General features: G+C 39.0%; 1 protein-coding gene across 4 annotated transcripts in view; it reads right to left on the reverse strand.

Annotated features, from left to right (window-relative positions):
- Positions 1 to 3,390: 3,390 nt before the first annotated feature.
- Positions 3,391 to 14,168, reverse strand: part of FAM53A (family with sequence similarity 53 member A) — a 73,292-nt gene continuing 62,514 nt past the window's right edge. For all 4 annotated transcript variants that reach the window (XM_030019666.1, XM_030019678.1, XM_041123631.1 and 1 more), the window contains exon 5: positions 3,391 to 4,577. In XM_030019666.1, the coding sequence (XP_029875526.1) occupies positions 4,254 to 4,577 (324 nt within the window). In that variant the 3' untranslated portion in view covers positions 3,391 to 4,253. The remainder of the gene's footprint in view (positions 4,578 to 14,168) is intronic.

Genomic DNA, 14,168 nt, shown 5'->3' on the forward strand with positions numbered 1-14,168 from the left:
ATCTTTACCAGCAGTTTGAAAGTAAATATAAATTCACTAGGCACCACCCCACCAGAACGGACCTGGATACAGACAAATACATATTTATGTTTTTCAGAAGGATGATTTAGCACAAGCTTACAACATAGGGGCCTATATTCTAGCAAATGTCAACTCTGAATAGCATCTATAGATTACAGTTGAACCATGCACTGTGAGCTCCTACCTCTGCTCCAAAGTGCGCGTTTCCTTGCACGTTATCCTCAACTTCTCTTCCTCCAGCAGTTATTTACCTTTTAACTTTTAGGCTTGCTTGGAGATGCAAGTCACACAAATTCAAAGGAAAATGGGATGGGAAAGGACTGTGGGAAGTCAACCAGCCTTTCCCCCCTGCCCCAAAGCAAGCCGAAATGCAGCTATTGCTCCTGACAGACCTCTATTTGTGGAATAGCTACTACCATCTCCCTGCACATCTGTTCAGTGATTCCCTATCCTTATTTTTTTACATTTGGCCTTAGAAGAAACTATCACCCAGCTGCAATTTAAGCCCAGTCTACCATATGATTTCAAGCTCAGGTCTTTCAGTGCATCCTCACAAGTGCATTTTCCCACGTTTTCAAGGTATCAGTCGTGCCACTCTCCACCACACTGTCTAGTCCTAAGTGCAGCATCTCAAGTTGCATACTTACAGGTGCTCCTGTGAAGCACAGGATTATCTTGAGTCTCACCAAATACAGTCATTTGTGAACCTTAGCCTGAAGCTTGCTTTTCTACCACCAGGAGGACAAACTGCCAGATCCCTTATCTGAAATACCACTAACTAGTTGGCGTGACTCCGAATTTGGGCAGTTGTTTAACACTATCTAAATTTAGTACCTTTCTGAAAAGGATCTTGTCTTTCCCCACCATCTCCTCCCCGTTGCACTTTTTTCTGCAAGCTGCCAAGACTATTTTGAATTCTAATGCTATCTTATCTTTCACATCTGTCCAGCTTCCTGTTGACTGCAAATTTAACATACATACTACTTTGTTATCCAGGTTGCTAATAAAAATGAAAGAGAAGTGACCTACAGCAACTCCCAAAACCCCATGCAATAGTCTTCCGTTCTGACACTGGGTGCAAGACAGAAGGAAACCACTCCCAGAGCAGAGCTGCTTACAGCCTAGCTCAGTCTGCTTCTAAATACAATTCAATCTCTGAAACCATGCTTTCCCTTTTTGCAAACCACCTTCTTTATTTGCCCAAAAGCCACTACAGATTTTATCCTATAATCAAGTGCAACAAAAGCACCAAATTAATAATCTGTGATTTTTCTTTTGGAGCAGGACTTCAGATCTTGTGGGGGACGTCTGCCCCATCTGAAGTTAAGTTTTAACCAATAATTCCTTTTACTTTTGGTTCTCGGGGGGGATTACATTAGCATCTGTAGACAAAGTGCAGAGACTCCTTTCAGCAGACTTCTTCATTTGCCAGTGTTACTGCACAGCTGTCCAACTACTTATTTTCCTGTCATCCACTAATAAGAGCCTGAACTAGATAATCACTACTTCCTACTTTCATGAAACTTGTTCTTCAGTATCTAAACCCACTCCTTTCTGTTTGTTTCCACAGACGGGCTATTTAGAGTTTTAACAGCTGGCTTACCAGGAGGCCGAGTCCTGCATTACCATAAGCAAATGTATCTGTACCTTCACTTGGGAAACCCCTTCCTGCCCTAAGCACGGGGGTAGGAATGCAGCTTTGTGTTGACTGAAAACAGCTCACCTACAGAAGGGAATTGGAGAACCCTACTTTTCAGGCTAAAGTCAATTCGTTGAGATCACAGCCAGACCGTATTTCAGAGCTAGAATAATTACCTGGTCTTCTACTCTTGCCTTTGCTCTATCACAGTCTTATTAATAGCTTCAGTTCTTGTTTTGGTTTTTTTTTTTCTTGACAAAGCATATCTTACCTCCTTTTATTCATGCCTTCTGAGGTATTTTCTTCTTTTATTTTTCCAGGAGCTTGTCTTCCTTGGGGGAGGAAGAGCCAAATGGATTGCCACCTTAGCTTTCTCATTCCATGCCATTACACTTTTAACTAGAGTGCTTTCAAATAGGTAAATTAACATGTAAGTGATCCCAGTTGTACTATTGGCCTTTAATGTAGGATTGTAGCGAAGTTGATTCAATTTTACTTACCTCTATTGCTCAGTTAAGAAGAATACACAAAGAGAAGTGTAGTTCTGCAACTAGTAATTGCAGTCCAGGAGGGAGCTGGGTTGTTCCATTACCCACAATGACTGATCACCACGCTACAGCGCATTTCCCATTTACCCACGAGGGGAACTGGCTGTACCTCACTTGCTACTTCTTGAAATAGCTATTTCTTGAAGAAGTAGCAAGAATAGTGATCCTCTGTTGCATAAGATTTCAAAGAGCTCTGTGCATGTGTATGCCACCATCTGCATGCTCTGTGCTACACCAGAGCAAATATCTGTGGGGTAAGACGCCCACTCTAACAGGAGCTGAAGGAACAGAAGTCTTTGCTCCAACAGCAACTCCTTTATTTACTCATCTAGAAAAAGGAGAATGGTTTTTGTCAACAGTGAGCAGCTTCACTTTCTCCCACACAATATATATTAGCATATCAAGAAGGCAACAAGTCTTTGCAGTGTTCTTGCACCTTACTACACACATATACCAGTATCAGTATGACAGATCATTGCCACTTGTAGTTGTATACGGAGTAGGAGTCATAAAAGCAAGAAAAGAGTTTAGAGCTTCTTACTGGCTACCCAAACTTTTAAAATTTTGTATAGATACTGAGTTATGTAAGCTGGTTCAGTAATTAAAGGCCAATTCTCTTTATGATCAAAGGCTGACCCTAACCACAAGGCTGGAGCCTGTGTCATACTTTGCCACAGCCTTTGTCATATGCCTCAAGATATTTATTTCTTATTTTAATCACATTCCATTAGCTGACTTAAAATATGTTGCTGTATTTTGGTTTTATGGCACAAGTTACAGTAGGAGTTGGCTCACTGGAGCACATTAACATGATACACTGAAATGCCATAATCTAAGCTTCCCCATTTCTATCCAATTAAAAACCATTTTGAGATTGATTTCCCCCTTGTTCAGGAAAATCCTCATTGTAGCTGAACTAACAAAATAAGTATGTGTTGCAATAGACTGCAATGAATACAGTATTACATTTGAGATGATTGCAGTGTATGTAATCACTGAGACACACTTTGGGATGCAGCATGAGTTACTCCCCAGCTCCCCAGACTAACTTGATGTCACTTTCTTTTCAGATGACCAGAAATCTGCCCCCCCCTCCACCCAGTTCTGCACATAAGTACCATATTACAGAATCTGCCACAGACGACACATTTTCCACTAGTAAAATTCATAAGCAGACACAAGTGCAAAGCAAAATGTCATTTTATTTAATTCAAGGACTATTTTCCTTCTAGTATTGCTGAAGGGATCACCTCCTGGGGAATTGATCATTACAAAGTCCCTGTCTAAAAGTTCAAGTGCTCTTGTTGTACATTCTTTTGAACCACAGAAAACATAATGACCAAGTAGGTGGGCAGCTACTTGCAGTTTTATCCCACCTAAATTAGCATTGCTTCAGGCTAGAAAACAATTCAAGTAGTAAAATAATGGAAAATGTTAACCTTTAAGGTCACTACCATATTTTGATCAAAAAGTCCTGAATGTATGAAAAGAACATTTGTACATGTTATGAAGTTTCTTTTAACCAGACACTGTCAAAGATGGCAGTTAAGTATTTTGGACCAGTTGTCAACCAGATATTTAAGAGTTCTATCTGAAGGTTTATTACCAATTTAATTATGCAATTCACTTTTCACATTAAGCTCTTCAACAAAAGCAACATATACCCGCACCAGAATCACTGTAGACAGATTTAGTTTTATAGAATGCCCTTCTGAAAATTCATTTCAAAATAGAGATGCTTTTTCTCCAGAACTGTAAAAGCCATAAAAATGCAAAATATCTGTTAGGAAATTTTTAATCAAAATTATTCCTTAATGTTCAAAATAACATTTAACCTCCTACTTTTTTCGTTGTCATCCACATATTGATCAATAGACTAAACAGGTAACAATGGTTCACGTTTTTCCCCCACCTGAAACATTTCTTCTAACACAGGCCCAAGATAGGCAATACAGAGATTCAGGGACATGGATTATGCATGGCAAAGGTAATCCTCTATCATTTTAGTTTAGAACAATTCTGATTCTAGCACATAACTTGGAGTCTCAGTTGTTTTCAATCTGCTCTAGGTCCAAGTCCCCACAGTCTAGAGGAAAGATGCCTTCTTCGGTGCTCTCACAATCACTTGTGTCCTCGTCGCTTTCACATACTGCAGCTGCTTTCTTATAATCCCTTGTTTTGAAGCTACCTTGGCATGACCCGTGATGCCTTACTTCATCCAGCTGTTCTTTCATCGGACTGGAACCAGGGGTGATGATGTTCATAAGATCATTTGAGTCACATGGGGATGACACAATTGTCTTCATTTGTGTGTCATCATCATCATCTTCATAGTCAAGGGAGCAAAGACTTTTGGAATTTTTTAAAGTCTGCAATTAAAAAAAAATACACGTATATATTAACCATGACCATACAGGAGGAACAGAATAAATTCCTTAAATTCTTGAATGGATTGAGAGTATGTACTCAAAAGCAGAGTGCCACATGTTTAAAGCAATCCTGGAAACAACGAGAGGCATGAAGAAAAAGGAGGAAGGGTATTTATTTATTACACAATCTGGTTTTGCACAGATATTTTGCCTATGTAGATTCCCATTTGTGAGAAAAACTACCAGTCTTTTTATGCAGAAAGATTCAAAACCCTAGCTTTAGTCAACTAAATGAGGAACTACAGACACTTGGGTTGATCCATTAGCTTTCTGGCAAGTACAGAGCATAGCATTTGGTAACATCAGCATTTAGGTCAAACAGCTGCACTGCAGCCTAGTCAACAATTAATTTCTCAAAGTTCCCAAGCGTTGAGACAATGAGCCCTTAAGCGTCACCTCAGCAAGAGTCTGCAAGGCAACTGGCACATTTGGGTAGCCTCAAAACAGGAGAAAACCAACCTTCTACTGGAAGCGTCTTGCTCCAGAGTCAGCTTAGTTTGTCTTACATTTGGGTACCATTTGAAACAAGAGCTCAGGAATTTGAGCAATTCTGTTCAAATGAAAAGTATATTAAAACCAGAAGGGCACTCACCTTTTAGACAAAGGAAAAGAAAATAAAACCTCAGTAAATATGCTACCTCTGTCCCTCAGATAAAGGAATAGAATGCCTAAGCTCCTCATGTACCTGTAAGGGATCCTTGACTAGAATCCAGAAGCAGCACTTAAGAAAAAACAGAACTATACAGGCAGCAGAACTTAGATTTTACTAAGTGAGAAACTTCTAAATTCTGCCTCATACAAGCACACAGTGAGAAGAGGGTGAAATAGTCAGGGCTCCTCTCAGAGAATAAAGTTGTGCTAGCTTTCAATATCTTACTGGTTAAGTGACTCCAGTCTCTCATATACACAGCAATCGTTTTAGTACAAGTAGATCCACAGGGAGCAAGACCAAACTTTCACACCCATTTTCAGCTTCCTCCTCCAGTCTGTCATTTCTTAACTATTTTATATTTGCTGATACATTCAGATGAAATAGGAACATTGCAACATTCCCAGTATGCTATATTCCAGATGCTCTTCCAGAGCACTGGGTAATCTACTTCACCAATGCACATCAGCAGCCACATGAGCAGCTTACCAATATCTTCGGGTGGTTTTTAAGCAAAACTTCACAAATTCAGAGAAATCTGAATTAGTCAACCTTGCCTGTATACAACTGGATGAAGGTGAGTGAGGAAATCTCACTGAGGTGAAGTGATTTACCTGACCCCTTAGGGTCAATGTTACATATGGAAGGAACATCTTGCAGACCAGCTCACTGCCACTCTGCAAGTTCAAACAGTTCCTTGGACATCCCTACATCACATCTACACAGAAAGTTTGTTTGAGGGAAAGCTCGGGTAAAGGTAGAAAGCAAAACACTTGAGTTCTGGAGTTCGATCGCAGCACAACTAGGCTGAGGAGTGAACAGCAGTACTGGTATGGGATGGTGGTTCACCATCGTTGGTATCTCTCCACAGGTTAAGATGCTGCAGCAGTATTCCCCAAGCCTGCGCCACATGCAAACACTTCAGTGCGACACTCTTCACTACTGATCAGAGCTCTTCTCTCGCTCAAACAACTTTCATATCTTATAATATACATTAGATGATTAGTTAACAAGTCATAGGTTTCAGGCCAGAAGGATCTATAAGGGATAATCTAGTCTGCTTGGATAGACACAAACAAGACTTCATTTAGGAGTTGATTTATGCAACTCCAAGACCTGCATCCAAAGATCAACTTTCAGCAGGGGGAGAAGACTTGACTATAGCTCTGTTAGGAGGAATTCATCAAAGTCTTTGTTAGCCATGGTTAAAACCCACATCCAATTTTGTATGCGACTAGCATCAACACAACTGATAACCTTGCATGATCAAGAAGCTTTCTATTTCCAAATTTCACTCCCCTATGAAAACTGTTTTGGTATAAAACCCATTCCTGTTCTCAAAACATTTCTATATAGCTCACTTACAGCTTTTAATCAAGTACAAACATTTGAGCTCCTTTTTATGACTAAGAGGTGTGAATTTTGCTCATATTTACTTAAAAGCAAAACAGTATATTTTTGAAGTAGAAAGTGTTAAAGAATATTTTAATCCTAATTCTATCTCATTGCTTTGAAAAAGAAGACATTTCCTGTTGTGTATCTCCATATAGGGGACAATATTTTCAGTTCTTTAAATCTTATAGTAGGCAATGGGAAGGAAAGGTAGCAAGTAAAGCTTTGAAAGTTCTGCTTTCAATGTTTTAGAAAGGCATTCCCAAGTCCCCCTTCGAAATTATCTTTTATTCAATTTACTGCTAGAAATTAATCCAACCACACAGCTGTCTTTCTAGAAGGTTTGTGTACATAAATGGAAAATTGCCTGTTAGCTGTGCTGTGCTGAAACCACTTGAATGGGAACTTTTAGTCGGTTTCAACACAACAGCAAGTGCATTCAACTGGTTCTTTGTTCACCCACTTGTCACAACCGCACCGAACTAAAAATAGGTGGATTTATTATCTCACAGCACAATCCCACTTCTTTCACAAAGCAAAAGGTAGAAATTGCAATGCATTCAAGCCCTCTGAACTGCAGCTTTACATGTTACACTGGTACAGTACCACACCTTTCAAGCACAATTGTGCTCAGTGGGGAGCCTGCGAGTACTTGCTCAATGGTCCCCATTTTATAAAGGATGCTGGACTAACAAGACAAAAGAGTCCACAGTTGGCAATGGATAGAACTCAATCAGCTAAAAGTATTCTTTTGTGTGATGGAAAAAAAAGAAAAAAAAGAAACTCGGAGTTTTAAAAGAAGTGAGGCGATAAAATGTCTGAATATTAAGAAAAAAAACTTTGTACGGAAAACAATGGCGGGGAAGGAAATAAAAGAAATCTCTCTAGACCCTTGCCATACAAAGCAAACAAGAAAGGCCCAGAGTAGCCTGAAAGGAAGCTAATGTCTGTACTCTTTACTAAACCTCCAGTTCAGAAAGCTGTAATACATCACTTTCCAAATATAAAAAGCAATAAAAAGGTTGTTTTTGTTTTACTAACAAAACTAGAGCATTTGCTACAGTAGTCAAGGGAAAAATAAGTCATTTATGCGCATGAAAACCTAGTATATAATGGGAGCAGCAGTTCTCATGCTTCTTCCCCATGCCCCCATCATACACCGATTCCACCCATTTTCCCCCCTCAGTTTTGAATGGGGGTGGAAGATACAGCTGCTCTGAAGAGGTGCAGCTGCAGCAGCTGGCACAAAGCGAGGAGCGGAGGAAGCCCGAAGCCACCAGAAGCCCTAAGCCCATCCTACTGCTTCTCGGCACTAGTCATCACGACAGGATGGGCTGCTCCCTGAAGCCACAGGCTTAGGAAGAGAGGGAATTCATCAGACTAATTAGACTAGGTATTTGGCTTGCTTTCTGTCCCATCCTGAGGCTTTTGCCTGTAACTGCACAACACAAAGATGTGCTGCTTTAAGAGATACCAACACAGAGGGCTTCTTGACTGTTAAGGACTCTACCAGGGAGATGAAAGATGTGGGTGATGCAGCGGTCCTCACGATGAGATCCTGGAACGTCCTGGAATATCAGCAACTAATCCAAGCATAAAACACTGAAGAGGCAGCCCAAGCTTGAAGTAACGCATGGCTTTTTCTCTTGCTTCCCTGTACCTAGCCAGTCCATGGAGATGGGGAAGGAGCAAGTCAGATGGGCTACATTTCCCTTTGAGGGCTTCACAGGTCCTTATTTCACTTCCTGGACTTATGTTTCCTATAGATTAGTCAGACTGGCTCAAAACTAAATGCCTTTACCGTTGGTAACTCACGCCACAGTTAAGTTTTAGATCAGAAGCACCACATACAGCATGATGCGTTCCTATCTCAGACACTAACCTATCCCCAAAGAGGTTACAGATTAGCCTCAGCAATAACAAGTCCAAACACGGTACTAATTCGTTACATTGAAGAGACTTCATTTAATGAAGCTAAGAGGGAGACTTAAGGAAGAACTTTAAATTCTAAGAACAAACTGTCACAAAAGACTGGTCCTAAGCAGCTCACTGAATCATGCTGAAAAGTGCCTTCTGAACATACCATCACCTGACTGATATCACATCCTACCACAAATAGATGTGAACAGTGGCCCTCCCTGTAAACTGAATTTTCACTTCATGTATCTAATTACTTGCATTAATATCATTACCTGTGACAATTCAAGTTGGAATCACGTACAGCTTTTATTGTAAATCATTAGAAGTGTCAGCTGGTTGTGTAGATCAAAAAATATCCCACCACAGTCCTAATTATGCATAGTAGAAGATGCAGGTAAGCGAAAAATAGTAAGAAAAACGCTGTCTTTATGTAACAAACTATTAACCTTTCTGTGGAGTAAAGCTCTGACTTTTCTGTCTTGAATAGCACTGAGCATTTTGTGAACACTTCAGTGTTCACAGATAACCTTAGCTATAAGAAGCTTGCAGTTGAGAAGAAATACTGCTTCATCAGTATGAAGTAGTGCTGACAGGAAGAAAACAATATAGTATTCTTCATAATGTTATATGCTTGAGGCTTGCTAACACCCTCTAAAAGTTAAAAAACAAAGTTAATTGGGAAAGAATTTCTCCCTGCTCAAATGAGAAATCAAAGGTGTAGAACTACACTGAGTTTTTAAATTCAAGTGTCTAAAAAAATACTTCAGGTCAAAAACATTGCAGATTTTTAAACTATGCATTTGAAATAAAACAAAAGAAAAGTTGGGGTTTTTTTATTGCATTGAGCTACAAACCAAGTAGTTAACGAAAACTGTTTTGTGGAAACAGAATCAAATCCCTAGAAAATTCCTGACACCTTCATGGGCAAAATCTAATCTCTGATGAAATTCACTTTGGAAACCAAACATGCTGTTCACTTTTTGTTGCTCTGCAGTTATCCCTCATTTTCCTGGAAATTTGACATGTATTTCTAGATTTAAAAATGCAATGCTTATTTCATCATCTATAACTAGGAAGCAGAAAAAACATGGAATACTGGATATGAATGAGAAAGAGAAAACAACCTCTACCATTTTGCCATGTAATTTGACACTTAACTATAATAACCATTCCTTACAACAGAGATAAAATTACTGCTACAGTTCTTGTAGTCAAATAAGGTAAATCCTATTTGCAAAGCCAAAGACCTAGTTAAAAATCAATACAAGCTGACACACAGCAATATGGCTATGACTTGAAATGAAAGTTGTTCACTACTTTATCTCTGCTGTATCTTCAAAGGTTATTTTAATTTTTTAGATGTAAGTGCCCAGGAAGAGAAGTAAACTGACATCAACTCATTTCACATCAGATGCTAAACAGAATCATGAAGTAACAGGCTTTCATCTTCCACTAGCCAGACTGTTCTAGATTTAAGCATGCAGTTTTCTGGTGTAGTCTACCATGAAAGTTGATCTATTTATTGGCCTAGATTTTTATGCTTATATTCTAAATTGTGCCACAGTACCCTTATAAGTTTTTTTTATGAGCTGTAAGAACTTGTGGTTTAATTTGGCTTTTTATTTAGCGCTATTAGTTGAAAAAATACTATGACTTAATGAAATAGAAATATTTCAAGTGAAATGCTGAATTTTTCTAATTATACTCACATATGCAAGAATACAAGGCTGTTCATCACGTGAGATAACTGACAAAGCATTGGAATAGTTAAAGCCTACAAATGAGAAAAACAAATTGCATGACGACTGGGAGGGGATTGGGGGTCCAGTTCTCTGCCTGATCACCACGACAGTCCGCACACACTGGTCACCCGCACTGGTGGGGAGATTTTGGGAAGTCATGCACTGCAGTCTTCAGACCTGTACAGCAGCCTACTCATTTTGCTAGGAAGTTTTGGAGGACCCAATTAAAATCACTGCTATCACACCAAATTCCAAATAGCCACTTCTGAAGTCACAGGCATGGCAGATCCCAAATACAGCAGGGATTACAACCACCACGGATTAAGTTCAACCTGAACACCTGCTTCCCCCTTGCCCCAAAGTCAGACATAAAAATTATTCATGACAGGCACTTCACATATTAAATTAAATTTCACACTCAAACTAAATATCCTTTCCACATCTTTTCCTTGTAATGGTTTGTAAAGATCATCTAAACAACTGAGGAGAAAATCCACAGTCCCCCTCAGAGCTATTAGCTCACCCCCTCATGTGCTTAGCATGCACATGTGCTCAATTAAGTTCCAACATTAAGTAACATAAGAAACTAAGGAACTTAAGCAGATTAAAGAAAAGTTTGTCAGTCTAAAGGTGTTTCTTTAAACTGAATTTAAGTAGACAAAACACTACTGCCATTTTTTTATTCATTCCTTGCTAAATTAAATTTTGGTCAGATAAGGGCAGTTTAGTGCAGGAAACTCGGGTGCTGGGGTTTAGCAGTTTCCACAAGTCCAGGACCCTTCATCACAGGGGTTAACTTTTTTTGTTTGTTTTTAAGACAAATTGGAAGCTAAGTGGGTTAATGTAGTACTTCATGTAATACAGTCAAGAATATGATTAAACATCAATACTAACACGAAGAGGGCGAACATATAAACATATATATAGCAATTTTCCCCTTGTATAAAACCCAGGCCAACATTAAACTGCATTTTTAAAAGTTTACAGTATGGAATTTTAATTAAGATGTCGGCATCTTACATTTTCTAATTTAGTGGATTTGTGAACTGCAACCTTTTACCTTTCCTGTTTAAGTATAAATCATGCAAGCTTTTATTATAAGAATGTGGAATTACATTCTACAAACATCAGACCTACCTATTTCACCTGCATGTAATTAAGTAGAAAGTTTCAACTATTCTTAGTACCAGTCCAGCAAGCATAAATACCTACAGATGCTATGAATTATTCCATTAACTAAAACAGAAGAGGCTCACACAGTAGATTTAAGCATTCTGAACTGGCTGATAATCAATATAGTGTCAAACAAAGTGGAACATAATGACATTTGCTTTGTTCAGCTGAATAATACAGTACAAGACTTTGGCCAGGGCAAAAGATGATTAAGCCAAACAAGACAACTACTAGATACAGCAGCAGTGTTCGTCTGAAATGCACTGATGCATTAGAACAGAGGTTTCCTCAAAGGGAAGGAAGCACCGCAGAGAAAAGACTCAAAAGGGCATTGAAATAGCAGGAATAGTGGCCAGGAAAATAGGTTCTAGCTCTGTTCTTGCTTAGGCAGCAGCTGCAGTCAGGAGACTCTTGCAGGACCAAAGTAATTGCTCTGCCTTAAGGGAAACAACTGTTTTTGCATACCTTCATCCAGTTATTTCCCTCCTCCCTGCTTCACCCATAGCACATCTCTAATACGGATAGTGGATTTATCTACCTTCTGGATTAACTGAAGAGCTGGACAATGTGGAATTGGGCTTCTACTCTGCTTGAGCTGCACAAGCTCAAGAGGCTTCATTCTGGCAAATTCACATCAGCCAAGTGCATTAATGAGTGATGGTGTGATGAACAAACAGCTGCACTGTTTGTGTTCATGCAAGGATGATGAACACATCTGGTTTTGTAGTAGAAGGGCACAGAGGGAAACAGTGTAAGTACGTGCTCTCTCCCAGCAGAAATGATTCATGTTTTGCCAGAGTTGTTCCATCTTTTCCAATTCAAGAACTCTTACCTTTTCTTTTAGAAAAGAAACACAGGCTCTGGAAACAACAAACAACTGAAAGGGCATATTACCACCTTCATTAATAACATGAAAAAAGGTTTTTATAGAGACTTAGTTTACATAATGACTAATTATACAGATTTTAGAAAGATGCATCTAGTTTTCTGCATTTTAAACTGGGAAATAAGGAAGCATGCTCACATCATTAACATAAGCTACACACACATCCCTTCACAGACTTATACTAACATACTTCAGTTGCTCAAAGTGTTGATATCCCTGAACAGTACAAGAAAACTGCTTAACAAGAATATGATTACTTGCAGTACCGTGTCTCAGTGTTCAGCATTCAGGATCCAAAACCAAAGACCACCCTGGGTAGCCAAAGCCTTCTAATGTATTACTCCTCTGACAGAGGAATTAACAGACTTACATACTACAATCAGCTCCAAAACATAAACAAAGAAAGTTACCTCCCAACCCAGGAGTTTTACTAGGTTTCTAGATTTCTAACTAGATGCATTCAAAGAAGAAGAGAAAAAGCTGTAGCTGTGCTTCCACAAAACTCCTAATAATCAGTCACATTTTGAAGTTCACTTTACCATGCCAAATCCTGTTCTCAAGTAACAGGGTTTAAGTTGACTGATTATGCACCAGAGTAACACAGGACAGGATTTGACCCTTGTGGCTCCAAAACATGACCATATTGGCTTCATTTCCTGCCATTTATGTGTCATCTATTTTTATAGAGAACTTCTATTCCTGAGCAGTTTAGCCAAGGTCTTATTCCTTCATGACTTTGCTATGAGCTGCAAACAATTACTTTCACAACTGAATCACACATGCACTGATTTTTGCAGAGTACACCCAGGTACCAACTTCTCTTAAAATGCTGGCATGTTTTTTTTTTTAATCCTCAGGTCAAATATAAGTTGATATGATGCATCACATTTATAAGAAATTAGAGAAGTAAACTCCAAATACTGATTCTAAGGCTGCCCTCATTAGTTACTGACAGATGTCAGCCTCACCTATATTATTGGGTTATGCTGGCACTCCATCATAACTAGCATTTTAAGGGATTCTATAATTGGGCCATAAAGTTCACTTCTGCCAGGGAGGGGGGATGGTAGAGAAAGGGAAACACGATCTCAGCTTGGGAACAGTTCTCCCTTCTTTGGACCAATTTTCCACTACAGAAATACTTGTCCAAAACAAAGCCTTAAGATCTTGTTATACAAGTGCACACAGGCACACATGGGTATATACACATGCAGACAAAGTACAAGTGCTGTTACGAATCTTTTGCTCAACTCAATGCAAAAACCACAATTTAACAATAAATTCTTGTAGAAGCATTAATTCAAACTGTAGGTGGACTCTCGCCACTAATTATTTCCAGAGACAAGTTGAGTTGAACACAACACATTTGTTTAGAAAGAACAGAATTAGCACTGTTCACCTTCAATCTCCGATATGTGTACTGAGTTTTTCTAGCTTAGTATCTGATTTTGGACCATTGTGAACATTTCTGAAACTGTGGCTCAGGAACTGTTCTTGACATCAAGTAGCAAGCCTGCTATGTATTTTTAATACTGAGTCAACTTGTGTTAAAACTTCTGTTTGATAAATACAATTTGGAGTAGTTTGTTTATTGGTTCAAATACCAAAGCTGAGAACACTTCAGCAGTTGATGCTCAATATGTTTCTTAACTTTTTTAAGTCAGGAAACCACATATGTGGTCCTTTATCCTTCAGCTGCACTGAAAAACAACAATACTTGTTTTAAAATACATCATACCAAGTCAGAAGAAAAGCAAAGTATAAGCAAC

The sequence above is a fragment of the Aquila chrysaetos genome, chromosome 1, assembly GCF_900496995.4.
Source record: "Aquila chrysaetos chrysaetos chromosome 1, bAquChr1.4, whole genome shotgun sequence".
In the NCBI taxonomy this organism is placed as follows: domain Eukaryota; kingdom Metazoa; phylum Chordata; class Aves; order Accipitriformes; family Accipitridae; genus Aquila; species Aquila chrysaetos.